This window comes from Palaemon carinicauda, chromosome 15 (genome assembly GCF_036898095.1).
Source record: "Palaemon carinicauda isolate YSFRI2023 chromosome 15, ASM3689809v2, whole genome shotgun sequence".
Lineage (NCBI taxonomy): Eukaryota > Metazoa > Arthropoda > Malacostraca > Decapoda > Palaemonidae > Palaemon > Palaemon carinicauda.
The window spans coordinates 21802050-21821607 of record NC_090739.1 but is presented as its reverse complement, the minus strand read 5'-3'; the positions used below and the strand labels follow the sequence as shown (position 1 = coordinate 21821607).

Below are 19558 nucleotides of genomic sequence, written 5' to 3'. Positions count from 1 at the left end.
TGAATATCACATAACCTTTTTAAAGAATTACAAAGTGTTTTCCTTGAGATTGTATAAAAATTCAACCTTTTGTACATTCAGATTTACATCACTTATGCTTCTCACGCTGTACACTATAGGCGTTACTTAGTCTTTGCAGCGTCCCTCCGGCCTTTTGTGCTCCCACATTTTATTTCTTTCTTCCATCTCTCAATCTAAATACTCTAAACATTTACTTGATGCTGTAACTGCGTTGTTTCTCGAGGTTACATCTGGCCGCTGAATGTCTTCCCTTGTCCCAGTGTCAGGCCAGAGGGCCCAAATTCAATAACAACAGCAACAATTGCACCCGTTTCTAGTCCACTGCAGGACAAAGGTCTCTGACATGTCTTTATTCATGTCTTGGGTTTGGGAAATTTTCATCCCCACGCTGGCTAATGGGGATTGGTTATGGTGGGAAACTTTAATTTGATCTCTCAAAGTAAACCAACCTAGTATAGGTGGTCCTGATTAGTACAGCATTGCTGATCATGGTTATACGTAAACCCTTTCACCTCGTTAAGGTATCCCCACTCAGAAATCCAAAATTTATGCTTAGATTAGAAGTAAAGAAATTGTAACTTTGGCTTCGTGCGTACCCGAACTCATTATCTCCGATTCCATCCTCATTAAGAAAATGGAACTAAACCAATTCGTCAACTTCTAAAGAGCCCTTTGGGATTATTATTTTTACTCTCTGGACGTTTTAATCGGTCGTTATTTTTGTTTTCCGCATCTATACAGTCATATTTCATAATTTCTTATAATTATGAATCGATTATGAAGTTAAAGCGACTATCTTTCTTATTACATCTTAGAGGAGGCAATATATTTTGTTCAGTGTTGTTTTTAATGTTCTTTACCCAATAGAGTAGTAACACGACATGGTGTAGAGAAGCAGGCACTGTATCATCCAATCGTTTATTTTGGCACCATGTTGAATTCTATTCATTGGTTGTCTTTACATTAGATTTTATAAAGATTTCTACTTTATTTTGATTTTTGGTTGGAATTCTTGTTAACACTTCCATGATTTGTGAGCTTTAGCACATTTACCCGTACAGACATGAATATTATATGAATATATGTGTGTGCGTGTGTGTGTGGAGAGAGAGAGAGAGAGAGAGAGAGAGAGAGAGAGAGAGAGAGAGAGAGAGAGAGAGAGATGTAACGATTTGTAAAAGCCCTTATTTTCATTAATTTCAAAATGTGACATTTTTTATAGGTGTTAGAGAATCACATGCTAATCTATTTAACTTCTAACCTAGGCCAATTTACGGGAAAAAAATTTAAAATTTATTACTACATTTATATTAATTACACAACTTTCCAAGATCCTTATTTTTTCGTCTCTCTCCCTTCACTCGGCATTAAGCATCTCATTTCATTAATAGGCCATTCCCATCGAGGTAACTGCCTTTCAGCCAGAACCTGTAGGCTTAAGGAAGTCAATTACTAATATAAATCCCTCCCCACAACCTAGGCTTCGTAATTCTCTTTTAAGCCTCGGGTGCTGTATAGGAAGACGTATTGGCCTCCCAGTCGTAGCTCGCTTTAACTTAACTTCATTACCCTGTCTCTTTTACTCCCTTCTTGCTGCGGCATGGAAGTAAGACCTCACAGATTTATTCAAATGTTTTTTTTTTCTCTTGGAAATATTCCTTTAGAAAAAAAGGAATGAAATTAGACGCTTCTCGAATATTTCATAATTTATTTTTCTCGTAGATGGTTTTATTTTTGAAAGGGAATTCAATTATCTCACGGTGCTATGTTATATGTTTATGAAAGGTTAGAATATACTGTAGCCTTTTTTTTTTTCTTTCCTTTTTTTGTGACGTGCTGTAGAGTCCAGTTACATTTTAATGGAAATGAATATTTCCCGTTTAATTTTTTTATTCATATTTTTAACAATAATTTGGTAACAAAATATGATTGCTTTTATTACGAAGATTGCAGGTTGCTTCCATTATTATTGCTTTGGTGAGAGTGAATTTATATCTAGCGTTATTGACACAGTTATGTGGACGCTACATAGTTCAAAATCTTCATTCCTATGTTGAGATTAATAATAATAAAAAAAACATAAAAGGTATTACTTTATAGATTGTTGCACCTCCACGAGTACCGACATTCTTAGTCAACTCTTGCCATCCATGAACTACCACAAAATTTTCACTTTTCAAATTATAAAACTAGAATAATCAAAACCATAAACTCCGTTTGTGCGGTGCACGGTAGGCATTGCTTAAATATTTCAGCGTTCCTTTGGCTTTCAGTAACACTAGCTTTAAATTCTTTTTATTTTACCTTTGTTCCTGTTTTCTTTCTTCCTTCTGGCTGCCCAGCTTCTTCTAACTTTTACTCAATGGTGCAACATGCAGGGTTTTCACCTCAGTTACATTCTGGTGCTGAATGGTTTCACAGGCCCCAACTCCGGGCTATATAGACCAAATTTATAAATCCAAATATAATTTCAAAACCATGATCCTCCGATATCTATGAGAGCCGCGAGAGATAGGCCATACATTATATTGATCTTGTAGAGGCCAAAGTACCTGACTGAATCTGAATTATATAGGGAGAAATATATTTGATATGTATCATATATTGATGTATGTTAATCAGCTGTGGATATTTGCTTACATGGTGTGTAATTAGGCTTCCAAGTCGAGTTTCAGAAATTGGATCTTTTATGGTAAAGTTTGCTTAACACGATGTAGAATGGTAGATCTATATTAATCAATTAATATATTTTCCCACAATCAGACATCTACAGTATATGATAGTTACCTTGCATTGATAACTTTTAAGTAAGTTTAAAATCGTCTAGATATGCCTAATAAAAGTGTCCAAACGTCAGTAACTTGAAATATTACTCGTGAGATTGTTTTAGAAACGTGAACCCAATGATAAGTAAGTTTCCAAGAAATTCTGATCAAAACACTATCCTATAAAAGTATACCTTTTATCCTATTTTCTTCTGCTTGAGGTAAATGGTCTTTTTTTCATGGATATAAATTGCAATACAGACTTCAATTTCCCCTTGATTTACTTCTCGTATAAAGTCAATTTTGAAAGCCGTTATGTAACAAGGTATAAACACAAGGGTCTCTTTTTGAATATATACGGGCTTATTTACGCCTTAAAACTGTAAGAAAGAGGAAAATATTTTTATATTGCCTAAACTCCTGTGATACAAGTGAAAATGAAAATAATATCACTATATTTATTGTATTAAAATGCAAATGATTCTGCTTATTTTGATTTGTTTTGCTTTCCTGTCAATTGCTTCACTTGAAATGTCACTTACAAACTTTTTACTTGTTACTTGTGATGTTAGATGAGTGTGCAGTCTTTACAGGATTTTAGATGAACCTATGCAAAAGTTTGGAATATTTCTTGTCAAAACTAACCGATATTGAAAGTTCAATTAAATAACTGATAGTTTTGTTTGCGAAAAAAAAACAACACGATTAATAGGAACTACTCGTAATCAACAGTGTCGTAATATACGAATATGTTGAGAAACGAATATCCAAACTGTTTAGGTTGAAAACCAATGAGATTGACCTAGATTCTTGAATGTAAAAATCTATTCATCCATAAAGATACTTGACTTATAAAGGGCTTTTCATGGAACACTGTTAATGATCAACTAATGATTTATTCCCAGAAATGACAAATACCTAATACGGTTAGTTTAGTGTTTTAGAATCGGAAATATTGTAAGAGGACAAATATTATATACCAGATCCGGATTTTATGTTTTTAAATTGATAAACCATATTATATGTATGATAGTGAAATTTAATGGAAGGAGTCAAGAGAACTTCAGTAAAATTCCCTCTCTCTCTCTCTCTCTCTCTCTCTCTCTCTCTCTCTCTCTCTCTCTCTCTCTCTCTCTCTCTCTCTCTCTCATATACACACAAACTGACACACATACAGATTGTTTCCTTAGTCTTATATCGTCTCTTCTGACGAAAGACTTCACATTCTTCACACAAATAAAAATGGTTTGGATCGCCAATCCCATTCAGTCCGGTTTAATTTGCTATAACGTCAAAATAAATATTCTGTAATAGAAAATTTTATCGTGGAGGATTTAGTTTCATGCTTACCTGTATTGATTACATGAAATTATTAAAAGCCGTATGTGTTGGTTATCAACTTAGGTTTTATATTAGTTTATAATTTAATTGAGACCCATAAAATGAGATTTCTTTGAATAGTCTAAGTTATTGTTTTTTTATGTTGATTATTTTTACCTATGGCATATTTCCTTTCTTTTCTTATATATATATACTGCAGAATTCACTTCATAATGCGTCTTTGGTTTGACTTCATATATATATATATATATATATATATATATATATATATATATATATATATATATATGTATGTATATACAGTATATATATATATATATATATATATATATATATATATATATATGTATGTATGTATGTATATGTATGTATGTGAATATATATATATATATATATATATATATATATATATATATATATATATATATATATATATATATATATATATTGAAAGAAATTGATAAAGAAAAGATTCCCTAAAATGGGGAAAATGTTTCCCACTTCCAATCTGGCCCGAAGAGAAATGCATTAGAAATAGCACTTACGCCGAGACAGATTCGTTTCAGTAAAATTGCCAGCTAATCGAATGGTGCACTGTATATTGCTTGCAGTCACGGACAACATGGCCCATTCGTTTTTATGTTATTCCGATCATATGCGGTTTCCGATAATCTCTGGCGTAGAAAATTGTTCTAATGGAGATTGGTTGCAACTCTATACTCGTGTTCACCCGGCCTATGAAACCTATTCATTCATCCCCGTAGTTTTGTCGTGTGTGTAAAATATATATATATATATATATATATATATATATATATATATATATATATATATATATATATATATATATATATATATATAGCGTGTGTGTGTCTCTCTCTTAGGAGATAGAAAGGTAGATTGTTGTTTATGAAGTTTGGTAGTAGTAGGGTTTCGTGTTTTAAATGGTCACCCAGATCGAGATAAACACCTGCTTAACCAATCAATTAATATTATAACAGAAAGTAAAGTTGTCATTAAGTTCAACGATTCAAAATCGATATATATATATATATATATATATATATATATATATATATATATATATATATATATATATATATATATATATATAATAGCCATACCAGAACTCCGTTGGATAGCGAGAACAGGAAAAGATTGAGAACCAGATGCCTCGTAATTAATGATCCTTTAGAAATATAATTAACTTGATTTTTTTTTTTTTAGATAACGTTTGTGATTGTTAATAAAGTGAGAATCTTGTTGTCGTCTAGTGTAATAACCTGAAAAAAAAATTATTTATGATTATGTATATATTCTATATTAAGATGCATTCTCATTTGTTCCCTCATAACAGATTATATATATATATATATATATATATATATATATATATATATATATATATATATATATATTTATATATATATATATATCTATATATATATATATATATATATATATATATATATATATATATATATATATATATATATCTATATATATATATATATATATATATATATATATATATATATATATATATATATATATCTGTTTGTGTAAGTGTATAATTCAGTACAGACGTATATTTTATGTACTTAAACCCGTGTTGAAATGTATTGAAAAGAATGTTCATAAATATACGCACGTACTTTGTAAGTTCTAAAGACCTTACGTACGACATTCATTACTATCACTGACGCTCCTAGTTTTGTGACTATAGAGGAGGGCTAAACCCTATTATTATTATTATTATTATTATTATTATTATTATTATTATTATTATTATTATTATTAGCTAAGCTTGTAACGCGTACCGTTGTGAAGCGCACCGTAGACATTACAAATTAGACGTTGCTTCCTTATGCCACTCCACAAATTAGCTTTCTACTATTACCTCTGTCCCCTCCCATCTTCCCTCCTTCGGTGCTGGTTGGTGAGTCCCACCCCCACACGTTGCATGCGGGGCCGTATTTCCCAATTTCCATGAATGCAATCCAAAATTAGAGATATGTCGATTTTTAGATTTGATATCATAAACATCCAAATTATCCCTCAACTTATCAGAATTTTCTTCGAATTTATCAGTACATCCTTACTCTGTGCGTGTTTCATTTCTTTTGAGCCTCGGTTACTTTAGGAAAGAAAGTGAGACCTTAGAACATTCCACAATTACTCGATGAACTAGCAGGTGCTCAAGAAGTTGGATGGCGTATTGATGAAAGAAAAAAAATAAAGTATATAGTTTGTAAAAAGATTACACTTCATTCAGCTCCTCAGAATAAGATAATATGGACAGGATTAAATGTACCTCTAGGACTTGGTGTTCTCTCCCCCTAATTGTTTTTATGTTCATCTAGAGTTAAGTAAATTAAACGAAAACTTTGACTTCTGTGAAATTAGAAAGCAGTTTTAAAATTTCCCCTACCTGTAAATGCTTTTATTGTATTTCCATAGCCCCGTTCCACTCAAGAAAGGCAGCATGAACTTGAAGTAGCTATCGGAAACCAAAGTTCTTATTTCTGCTTGATAACCTCTCTTCAGGGTTGCCATTATGCCCACAAGCCCACCCGTGGCTGCATGTATAATGGAGCGAACTCCACTGCAGAAGTCAATTTCAACTTGGGGTTAGATATCATTGTATGCAGAGTAGCGGTCGATAGGTCTTCTCATTGCTTAATAGATTGACTCCAAATGCCACCACCGAAGGGTAAGGGGAAAGTTGTCTGTTTCATTCAGAGGCAGATAGGAACACAAGACAGCGGCTCAACTCGTTCATTTTAGTAGCCATATCCCTCGAATATGGTGCTGTGAAAAAGGTCTATATTTCATATAACATTCTGTACAAAGAAATGTGTTTGATAGTGTGCACCGGCCAATTTTGTGGAGAGTCCTGCGTTAATATGGAATTCCTCTTAAATATGTAAATTTGATTATTCTGTTCATGAGCATAGCAAGTGCAAGGTTAATGTTAGTGGAGTTCTATCAAATGAATATCCTGTGAATAACGAAGTACTCCAAGGGAATATGTTGTTACCTATGTTGTTTATCCTCCTCAAGAATTTTGTAATTCCTAGAACAGTTGGAGATGGTGGAGAAGGATTGCACTGGAATGGTAATAGGAAATTAGCTGACCTAAAGTATGCTTATGACGCTGTTCTTATTAGCAGAACACCACACGATTTGTAATGCTTACTTACCAGAATGCATGAAATATCACACGAGGTTGGGATCAAGATCAATAGAAGAAAGACAGAAATGATGAGAATGGAATATGCAATTGAAAAAGAAAAGATTAGTAAGGTAGAATCATCTAAATATTTAGGAACTATGATCTCTAATACATGGTCTTTAGAATTGGAGTTTAATGAAAGATTGAAAAAAACAAATCAGACAATGGCTAGGCTTAGAAAAATTTGGAAATCAAATTGCTTGAAATTGCATATAAAGACCCGGCTATATATCAGTTTAGTGTGATCTGTATGGACATAAATCATGGTATGACATTGAAACAATCTCCAATAGATTGAGCAGATTTGAGAACAAATGGTAGTTAAATGGTAGGACAGGATTAGAAATGAAAATACAAGAGAGATTACTCGAGTGCGATAAGTGGATGAGATCATGGTGAGGGGTAGATGGGGATGGTTTGGTCATGCTCTTCACACTCCCCAGAAGAAATTGGTTCACCAAACATTTAATTGGGCTCCACAAGCTACGAAAAAGGTTGGAAGACTTAGACCTATGTGGCTGAGGACTATGAAGCATGAAGTGGGAGATGATGAATGGAGAAGTATTGAATTAAAAGCTCAAGATAGAGACGACTGGCGAAATCTAACCGAGGCCCTTTGTGTCATTAGGCGTAGGAGATGATGATGAAGTGTGATTTCGGCTGATCAAAGAAATGGCTATGAAATGGGATAAACTTGGGAAACCGTTGGGCGCATTAAAGGCCCTAGGAGACAGAGGCCAAAGTAATTAGTGTTTGGGAGATATTGGTAAAATTGGTATCAATGGTTGAGAGAACACAGGGGTAGTGATAACATCAATGATATGGTATTCTAATATAAACGGTTTACATTAATACGCTGTTTCCTTTTATGGAATTTTAAAAAAAGGAGCCACTTAATGGTATTAGGAGGATAATTGATTATGCACATCAATCATGAGATGTATTCATAAGCACAAAGTTCTCCACACTTACCCATTTTGCGAATTAAATCCAAATTGCATCGAGCCTTAACGACCTGAGCGTTGATTCAGGGGATTATATTTAATTAAATTAAAAAAATAAATGTTATGTTAATTTAAAAACTGTCTAGGTTACACGAAATATATAAAATTTCGAATTCATTCTTTTCCTCCTCTTCTTCTTCTTCTTCTTCTTCTTCTTCTTCTTCTTCTTCTTCTTCTTCTTCAGAGAACTTTGAATCTATCAATATATTATTGATATTAATGTTATTGTTATGATTTATTTTCTTTGTAGAGTATATACGATTTCTGTTCAGCCAAATTAAACGAATTTTGGTTCTATGAACTCGCATTGAAATTGATCGGTTGGGGTTTTGGTTCTGTGGTTTTCCTCTTAATGTATTCTATCAAATTTCGCAAAGATTTTCGTGAATCGTCTATTGCAGATTTCTGTAAATCAGTATGTAAGAATCTCTGTTTTTTCCTCGTCTTTGTGAAATAAAAGAGAAGATATTTAAGGGTAAAATTTGTTGAATTATTCTAAAAGATATAAGAAATTTATTGCCCTTTCGTTCGAACAGTGAGAATGTAAAAATTGATACGCTATTTGTTCAATTCTACAGGAAACATTTTGTTAGTCAAGTCTCCCATAAACTTTATTTCGGTGCCACCTTGCAATTACAAAATTGAAGTAGATTCCATTCAAGCCACCCTTTGTTTATAAAATGTTTCTATTTTTACAATAAAACTATTTGTTAGGATTGTTAAGTGTTCTCTTTTCCCTCTACACATTTTCTAACTTGTTAATGAACGATTTGCCCTTCCAAAAAAAAAAAAAAAAAAAAAAAAAAAAAAAAAAAAAAAAAACCTCCCCCTTTTTTTCACTACGAAGTCGTCTGCAACTGGGCAGATGTAAATTAAAGTTCATCCTTGCGTGTATTCTTTGATATTCCCGAACAGTGTATCCTCCAAATCTAATTCGAAAAAGATAGCCTTCGTGTTTTTAAGTTACTCGAAAATTGTATCTGTGTATTCATTCCCGCCGTCACCCATACACATTAATTATCCTGGATGTATGGGCTTCAAAAAGATTCGATTCAATTAAACTCCATAGGGCTGTTCATTCCACGCTCTTGACAGGTGTTTTTAAATTCATTTTTTTTTAATACAAAGTTTGTTCTTGTTAGGGATGTATCCGACATATATGTGAGAGAGAGAGAGAGAGAGAGAGAGAGAGAGAGAGAGAGAGAGAGAGAGAGAGAGAGAGAGAGAGAGAGAGAGGGGGGGGGGAATGGAAAGTCTATTCGTGATGCTTATAAATTGGATGCCTTTGAAGAACCCTAAAATATTTTTTCCCTTGAAAAGAAATGAATTTCAAACTTTTCCAAGAATGTAATGGACAGAAATTTAATGTTAGAGAAGAGTATTTACCTTAAAACTGAATGCGCTTAAACATTACCAGAGGCTTATTTAATATGCTGGTCAGGGAAAGCTAGTTAGAAGAGTAACGCCTGAGCATAGCTTGCTTCATTTTGATGTTGAAGGACAGTTTGAGTTTCATTTGGGACTGAATTCCGAAATATATTTAATCCTATTTTGATGTCAGTAAAATAAAAAAGATATTTCAAGAAAATCCAATATCTCTAATGGTGAGGTCTGTTTTCAAATGCTATTTTTCAAGTTATTGAAAAGAAACTTATATTTTTCGTACATATTTTATTGAATGGAGTTAATTAAATCAAATTTTCGAGAGTCAGCTATTTTTTTTTTTAAATACTTGACAATCCAAACATAACCTGTTGTGAAAAGTAGGCTAATTGTTCTTGACATATTAAAATCCGGTCAGTGAAAACGAAAACGATTATTTTAGGTCTGACACGAAAAGTAAGAGAATTAAAGATTCCGAATTTAATTTAGTTTTCCAGAAATATAATACTGGGAAAACCTTTCTCGTTACACCAACGATGTGTCATTTTTTCACGACCCGACCTCCGTTACTAGCAAGAATGGTACCCTGGACTCGACTGTGTTGGATATTTTTTTACACCTTTTTTTCTGTGGTTTACTCAATTTGTATGTGTATATATATATATATATATATATATATATATATATATATATATATATATATATATATATTATATATATATATATGTATACAGTATATATATATTTATATATATATTATATATATATATATATATATATATATATATATATATATATATATATATATATATGTGTGTGTGTGTGTGTGTGTGTGTGTGTGCGTAAGGATATACTGTATATATTTATATGTATATATATGTGTGTGTGTATTTATATGCATGTGTATATGTATATATACTGTATACGTACACAACATGCATACACACATACACAACCCAAACAAGAAAGAGAAGAGGTTATTCCTAGAATAGCGAAAGCATGAAAGGTGGTAGGATGTGTGCAAAAGATTGGTAAGAACCCTTGAAGGGCTTTTGAAAGCAAGGGTTGAAGTGTACGAAAAGTAATGTAGAAAGAACTCATCTTTATAGAAGTGAAATTTACATGGTAAAGGTTAATGAAAGAGAGAAGCTTGAAGATGTAATTATTAATTGTTTGCATGGAATAGATACTAAAAGAAAAATTCGAAAGGCTGGGAGATGTGAAAGTACTCGGAAGTAGTAATGAAGAATAGCGTTGGTGAAAAGAGAGATCAGAATGTGTCTTAGCGTTTTGTCACAAGGGGAAAAATGGAATGTTATGGGTTGGTGTAAAGAGTGCGAAATGCGGAAATATAGTGAAGGGAGAAAGAAAGGAAAACATGGAAAATGTTGGATGGATACCGTGGAGGAGGAATTGGAGGAGAGGGTTCAAAACAAACAGGAAGATAGCGTGTGCAAGATAAAGGCGGTAATTTTTTTTTATTCATCTTACATTTTAATGATTTTATCTTTCCATTTTTCTTCCATATTTTAAGAGTTTTCATATTTTATTTTCAAATAATTATAAAATAAAATGGTCGAGTGGTAAAACAACCATTACCCAAGCAAGTTAATTAAATTACAGCATGTGTAACGTCATCTCTCTCTCTCTCTCTCTCTCTCTCTCTCTCTCTCTCTCTCTCTCTCTCTCTCTCTCTCTCTCTCTCTGTAACGTTTACAAATTATCTGAAAGAAAGTTGAGATCATTTTACATCTGAAAATCACATCCAGCACCTCTCTTTCAGATGTACCTTTCATGAAACTCCCTCACATGCTTCATTAATCTTCATATTAGTCTTTGATACGCTACAAGAGAGGATTAAAGGAGTTTCTAGTTCTGAGTTTGGAGTTTAAACAAATCTACTTTTCCTTTACGATCTTTCAATGGCAGACTGTATGAATATCCCCAAGAGGTTGTTTTTGTATACCGTGTTCTCTTCCCTCCTCGTCAACTAATGAGTCATTTCCTTTATGCATTTACTTGTTCTTTTATTTTCTAAAATAATTTCCTTTCATCAGGATCATTTTGGTTTCTCAGTAAATCTGAACTATTGGTGTTTCATAGTGTTTGTAATATGATTTATACGCACATATTTCTTCAAATCCTTCCTCAATGTTATATTTTGTATTTGGGGCTGTCTGTTTTCGAAGTAAATTACCTTTTCTTATAGCTCGACACAATTTTATCACATCATTATAACAACGGTCCAGTTATCACGACCGAGACGTTTTCCCTGAATATCATCTCGCTGCGAACCTCCTGTCCCTCATAGCAAAGTTTAATACAGTTCATTTACATACCTAACAAGTTCAAGTAGATTGTAATGAACTTGAGAGAACACAACTTCCAAGTCGTTCCGTTTTGGTATTCACTCTTAATACATATCTTATTCGGTTACCACGCCTTCCAAATGTCACAAAGAACTATCTGTATTGTTGGTCTCTTTGTTATCAATTGAAATGAAACTCAGATGTATTGCAACATCATCTTGTGCTTAACGAATTACCGCAAGGCTTTTCAGATTAGTATCGTGAATTATATAAGGAAGAACAAAGTAGGAAAGAACGGGATGCTGAGTTGTGATGCTGATAAGATTTCTGTAGTTTTAGAATTTAGAACGATTTTGTTGTGAAACCTTTACAATTTTTTTTTTCGGGCCGTTGATCCTTTCTTGATCAGTTACTATTGCTGTATCATAACACTACTTAACTTTTTATTTGGGTATACTTGATTTGGACGCCTTTTCCAATGTGGTTTGTTTTACTTTACTGTTCTTCAGTTGTCTTAAGATATTTTTGAATTTTGGTCTCTCTCTCTCTCTCTCTCTCTCTCTCTCTCTCTCTCTCTCTCTCTCTCTCAAAACTAAGAAAATTACAAATATCTCTACAAATTATCATCATTTTCGAATTAATTTCCCATTTTGCTTTTATTACAAATCTAGTTTTGTTGCTGCTGTTGTAATCATTAATATTCTTTCAGGTAAAATCTTGCCTTTAGTCACTTACCTCAAAAGTGCAGAGCTTTCATTTCTCATGATTTATTGAATTTTTCCTTTCGGAAAATGCACAATATCTAAATCCTCATTATCATTCCTCCTGCAGTTTCACTGATACAATTAATATGAATTCATTCTGTTTCACACATGTCAATGACAAAAATACGTTATTATTGTCTGTGTTTCTGAAGTCATTGAAGAGTGGGTTGACTAACATTAGATTACATACAGTTTTACCTGCTTTTCCTAGCGAGTATTGGGAGTGGTAGCAGCCTTCAGTTTGCTTCAGTATTATCATGTTTATTTACCTACTTGCATGAAATCACCTGTATATCTTTTAACATTTTGCTGTTTTTTAATTGACTTTTCATATCTTTTTAATATATATAGAGAATGTTCACTACATTATGTCTTTTAATTTGGAGCTTTATCTCCATTTTATTTAATTGCTCAACTGTTCTCTCTTACTTTCGTCTGCCTCCCATTTGCAAATGTTGAATATTTTCTGTCCGGCCAACAAAAAAAAAAAAAAAAAAACCAAGGAAAAAAAATCATAGCAATGAGTTCATTACTGAAATTAACTCAACGTATTGTCATTTGCTGACTGTCCCGTAATGGCACTAATTTGCAACAAAAATAAAAAGAGGGGTAGGAAAACTATTCTGGCCAATTTGTTATTGCAAATATTCAAATGATTATATTAGACGAATTATTTCCAAATATATTTGTTTTAGATTCGATTGAGCATTGATATTGATGGAAGCAAATTCAGTGGAATATTGCAATTGCAGGGGTAGTAGGAATTCATTCCTTTTGATTGCACGTCAAAGAATAATACATTTTAGGGGTCTTTTTTTATCGTACAATGTGAAATACGTGATTAATGGCCGAATTCTGCCCCGGCCATAACTCATTTACAATCGCACTCATAAATAAATGACTAAATATACAGTTCTGTCAATAAAAAAAAATGGATTTAGGCTTTAATGTTTAGCTCCGTCATTTGCGATAAAAAATGATCGAGTACCTTGACATCAAAATAATTTTATTCTCTGAGCTTCGGAGACGCCTCAAGGCCTCGAGAATACGACCAAGTGGATCTCAATCAATTGTTACGTAGTTAATTTTGCCAAAATCTTCCTAACTTCTTTCAGTACTATTGGTTTTTAGCTTTATTGTTCTCTTCTTATAGCAAATAAACCATAGATACTTGTAGGCTACATATCATAAGATTCCTTGATACTGAAATTAAACTTCCTTCCTATTTATCATCAGACATTTTATATTTATTTTTATCCATATATTTGTTCAATCATTACTTTTGTCGAACAAATGTACAAGTCGAGTAACAGAAACACAACAGACGAATCGTATTTGTTCGACGCAGTTCTTTACTGATCTAATGATGGAGGTCCTAATGTCGTTTTCTAATTAAGGAATTTAATTAAAATCAGCCTTTAGAAATATTTCCCAAACTAAGCCCAGTCATTGTAATGTTATTAAATGATGGCAATAAGCATTTGGCAATCTGTTAGGGCTGCAGTTGCATTTCCGATAAACGCAATCCAATCATCTGCGAAGTAATTTCATCAGCCTAATTAAAATGTCGGAACACCAGAAAAATATTCGTTTCTTCTCTCTATGGGGTTCTTTTGGAAAACCCTCGTCCAGGTAGAAAGGGGGAGAAGGCCAAGCGGAAGCATCAATATAATTTTAATTGTAATTAGGAAATATATGACAATAATTGTAATGAAAATTATATTATTGATTATGATACTGACGATAATTGTAATTGTTATTATAGTTAGTGTTATTTTTATTGAATAATTGTTATCATCATTATTTAATTATTATAATTTATCACCAAAACCCCATTTTCTTTAATCAGGAAAATATCTATATAGAGGGTAGATTGTAAGACTTGCTTCAGTCACCCATTACATTCTGAAATAATTACATGGTCCTTTGAAAAGCACAACCAATAAATGGACAATAAAATAAAACAAATCAGATTTATTATTATCAGAAATCTTCGAATCTATTTTTAATATTGTTATTATGCAATTGAATTTTATGTATAACAAATTTCCTATTGTTCCTTGCAGGTGTTTAGCGGTGAGGGCAAGAGGTACCTGAGTACGGTTGACCCACGCAGGAGTAATTGGACGCGTTACCTGAGACCTGCTCCCGACCGTGATTCGGCAAACCTTGTGGTGGTGCCAAGACCAATCCTCGACCCAAGTAAGTTGAATCTGGAATAGCTTTCTCCTTCGCTGAATCATTTCATGGTTTTAAATGGAGAATGGTCATCAATGTGCCCTCATTGTATTTTGGTGGTGATATATTGTCAGAGAGAGGATAGATGGACAAATTATTATAAGCATTGATAAATGAAGAAGTATTGACTTAAAAGCTGAAGATAGAGACGACTGGCGAAATCCAACCGAGGCCCTTTGGGTCAATAGACGTAGGAGGAGATGATGATGACGATGATAATTCTTAAAGATCATAGAAATAGGGAAGCGCTGATAATACACAGGTCGACTGGTTCGCCCTTTGGGGAAAATTGTGAAAAATTTACGGATTGAAAGACACCTTTCTGACTCAGTTGCAACGATGAGTGGTTCTCAAATCTATGCTGTAAAACATAGGCCGAAGAGGTGCAACAAGCTCTGTGGACATGTGAATGGGCAAGTTGCTTTTCCAAATATATCCGTGAATTTTGGTGCAGACCGTTTGAAATTTTGCTTATGGTTCTTGTAATCATACTCCCCTCAGTTCGTTGATAGACTAGTATTTTTATCCTTCACTTTAAAAGCAATTTCCATTTACTTTGAGGGTGGAATTTTCTTAAATCCACATCAGTAAAGGACCAATTTATTTTCAAATGAATACTTCGGTGTATTTTTATGACTGTAGGAAGGTCTACTGGGAAGGAACAGGATGGCATGATGGAGGAGTATTTGTTTAAATGAAAATTATGATTAAAGCTATTTACGGACTTGCTATGCAGAATTAAATCTTCCTGATATCAAGTTCAGACACTGAATATTTGCCCACTGGATGCTAAGCAGATGCATACATAAGGCGATGAGGTAAAAAAGAAATTAGTTATTTGAATTTTTAATAACGGAAACTGTCAAACGTAATTATTTGCATTGGGTAACGATAAAAACTAACATGTTATGTACAAATCAAATATGATCTTTACTCCCTTTATTCTTTAACATTTGTGACTACAATACGTTTCATATAAGCTTGATAAATTGTTAAGGGAATTATTTTGGTCTTCTAAAACCACACCCCATATACACCACCGCCTCGGTTCGTTAACGAAACGTTGGCTTAAAAAAAAAAGTGGTTTCCTAGTTAAATGTAACCATTGTATGTCTCATATTTTATGTTCTCTGTTACTTTTAGTTTAAATGGTGAACCGCGTCTGATTTTTTATCATATTTTTCTCTCGTTGATGAAAGAATCTCTAAATACCCGTCTGCAACGTAAAAAATCTTCGTCGAGATGTTTTCAAAAGCGGAGGAAAATCATGGACGTAAAGAAGAAAACTTTTCCCAGTCTGTTGTGCAAAGAGGCAAGAAAAAAAAATCAAACAAAAGACCTGGCATTTCTAATGTAGTGGAAAGAATCGTAAAAATGGATACTCTGTATCAGGCTCAGTTTTATGTCAGGCCTTTGGCAAACACGGAAGACCCGACACTCAAATGGAAAGTAAACACCCAGCGTTAATATACGATTAGGGGATTTAGGCTTCTAAGGGGCCGACGACAGTACACACATGTAGGAACGTCGTTTCGCGAGGAATATATTTACATGTTTGAATTATAGTATTGGTTCTGCGTATGTGTGTGTGCATAAACAGTATATATATATATATATATATATATATATATATATATATATATATATATATATATATATATATATATACATATATATATATATATATATATATATATATATATATATATATATATATATATATATATATATACATACATATATATATATATATATATATATATATATATATATATATATATATATAGTATATATACATATGTATGTATATATATATACAGAGAGAGAGAGAGAGAGAGAGAGAGAGAGAGAGAGAGAGAGAGATGTGTGTGTGTGTATGTATGTCATATAGCCTATATGTTGTATATACAGTATACATATGTATGGGAAATTTTACCCTTACATGCCTCGTAACCATTATCGTTGACTGCTTTCCCTTTTGTGGGAGAGTATTAATGCACACCTACTTTTTATACTTTTATGTTACCTCTGATCTCAATTCCTTTCTTCCATCTTGGTGTCCCACAGCAATTGAACCTCTATACTATTTTTTTTTAATGAGGCCATTAGCACTGACCCGCAGCGGTGCCCTTTTAGCTCGGAAAAGTTTCCTGCTCTCTGATTGGTTAGAATTATCTTGTCCAACCAATCAACGATAAGGAAACTTTTCCGAGCTAAAAGGGCTCCCTGCGAGTCGGTGCAAATTTGCCTCACTAAAAAGAATTGACTATAGTTCCTAGTACAAATGGTGGAGATTTCCGTAGTTGACCTCGAATCTGAATGACCTGCACGGCCCCAGCACGTGGCCGTATGGCTATATATCCATACATATTGAAGGGATGCGGATAAACGCTCGTGGCTAGTACAGTAGTAACGTGCTAGCCTTGCATGTGCATGGACAGGAGACTGGGTCCTGCTTTGGCCTGAGTTTAAGCTGTTTACTGTGGAAGTTACTGTTATGGTTTGGCACCACGGTGGGGGAGGTTGGCTTGCGATGAGTATCTTTAGATGATATTGGAACTGAAGGCTGACAACTTAAACTTTTTTAACCATTAAATATTTGCTGCCTTAACACTTAATGTGGTACTGTTAGGTTACGCTAATCTAGGAATTCAATTTGTTTCATTTTCGTTTCTATTTCTTCATTCAAATTTTGATTATGTTTTCTTGTTCCTGTATTGCTTTTTCTTTTAATTTTGTTACTACTATTCATAACAATTTTGTTACCGTTGCTGTAAAATCATTCTTTCTTCTTTCGTCTAAATAGCTTGAACTATTGGACCAAACTTTCGCTTATCCATTTTTGATAACATTTACAAATTAGCTTCTTAATTTGGATATGATAACTCATAGCCGCCCACCAAGTAAACTGTGCCGTTGCAACTTATGATCACCTGGATGGAATTGTGTATTCTTTCATTTTCGTAAAAATTGGAGGCTTGGCTTATCTCAATAACCCATATTCGCAAAGAGAAATATACTCGTCTTGTGGAAATACTTGGTTAGAACAAGTTCTGTCTAAAGTTATACAGAATGTTATAGGTTTTGTTGTGCTGGAAAAAGAAAAAAAAAGATTGGAAAGAATGTTACCTAGTTCTCGTTTCTCTGTTTCTTGTTGGGGCTTTTAAAGAATTAGTATTTGTTGCTGGTGTATATTAATGTGAGTTTATACGCAATACCGCATGCCTTTGTCTGGGTGTGTTTATTCATAGGTTCCTATTCAATTATCATATTCCTTCTCACCTTCTCCGCCACTGAGTGGTCCACGCTCCAGCCCGGTACCATACTTTTCCAGAAAATAGACTGTATATACTGGATTCTTTCTTTCGAAACCCCTTTTTCATTTCGAGAGGTTTTCGCTTCCCTAAACGATATGTCAGAGGCTTTTGTTTGCGCATCGAGATCTTCTCTTGTCATCAGGGGCAGAGTCAATAAAATCACCGGAGACGAAACAGAAGAAACTAATCTAAATCTGGGAGGAGTAGGTGCTGTTTTATTGGCCTATTCTACTTGGTTTTTTTGTTTGGTTACTAAAAAAAGAAGAAGAGGCCCTTATTGGTACGCCGCTAGTAATTCCAGGATATCGCAGGTGAGGCATTTTTCTTTCGCGAGAGGTTAACTTTTTCTTATTCAAACTAGTTTTACGATGTTTTTGTCAGTTTGTGGAAAATTCCATTGAGTGAGATGTGCGGGATTGATCTCTGAAATTTTTAAGGTATTCGTTTTTCAAAGATTATTTTTGTAATGAATGTCTACAAAGCCAACCAATTTCCAGTTTGACAGTAGTGATATATGTTTGATTACGTCCTACAAGATACACCGTCAATTTACTTAGAAATCCCTTTTATATTTCCCCTCTTTCACCATTAAATTCCGATGCGAGTTTCTTCGCGAGCTGGTTTTCGTTTGAATTCGTTTATATGAAAAATATTTTTTTTCCTTTTTTAAATGCTGGATTTTCTTGGAACCTCGGCTGAAAGGGTTGAGTTCTTCTTGGTATCTGGAATGATCTTCAGAATGAGGCTTGAGTATATACCTGTCTTTAATGATGAGTGAAGGAGTTTGGCCTTTAGAATTATATTGAAATATTAACTTTTTCTAATGTTCTGAGAATGAAGGTTTCAAGTTTTTCCTAATATGATTGCTATCGTTGTTGCAGTATGTCAGTAATGAATACAGGTTGGCTATGAAAAAGCCGTTATATTGTCAATATGATTTTATATGTAATATTTGTTAGTTCATTTTGTATATTTATTACTTTTATGCCATTACCTTTCTCATATAGGCAAAAGCTTCTTCGATAGGAACTTACCTTTTTAATATGATACTAATAGGTTAATAACAATTCAATATTATTTTAGTACAGTAAAAACAAAGTAATTTTGTAAACATACATGGGTATATGTCGAAGAACTCCCATTTATTTGGGAAAGTTTGATTATACCCAAGTCATTAGGAT

At 33.2% G+C, this 19558-nt stretch overlaps 1 protein-coding gene across 4 annotated transcripts in view; it reads left to right on the top strand.

Moving 5' to 3' along the window:
- LOC137654511 (uncharacterized) overlaps positions 1 to 19558 on the top strand; it is a 487620-nt gene that overhangs the window by 346480 nt on the left and 121582 nt on the right. For all 4 annotated transcript variants that reach the window (XM_068388201.1, XM_068388199.1, XM_068388200.1 and 1 more), the window contains one exon: positions 14889 to 15024. In XM_068388201.1, the coding sequence (XP_068244302.1) occupies positions 14889 to 15024 (136 nt within the window). The remainder of the gene's footprint in view (positions 1 to 14888; positions 15025 to 19558) is intronic.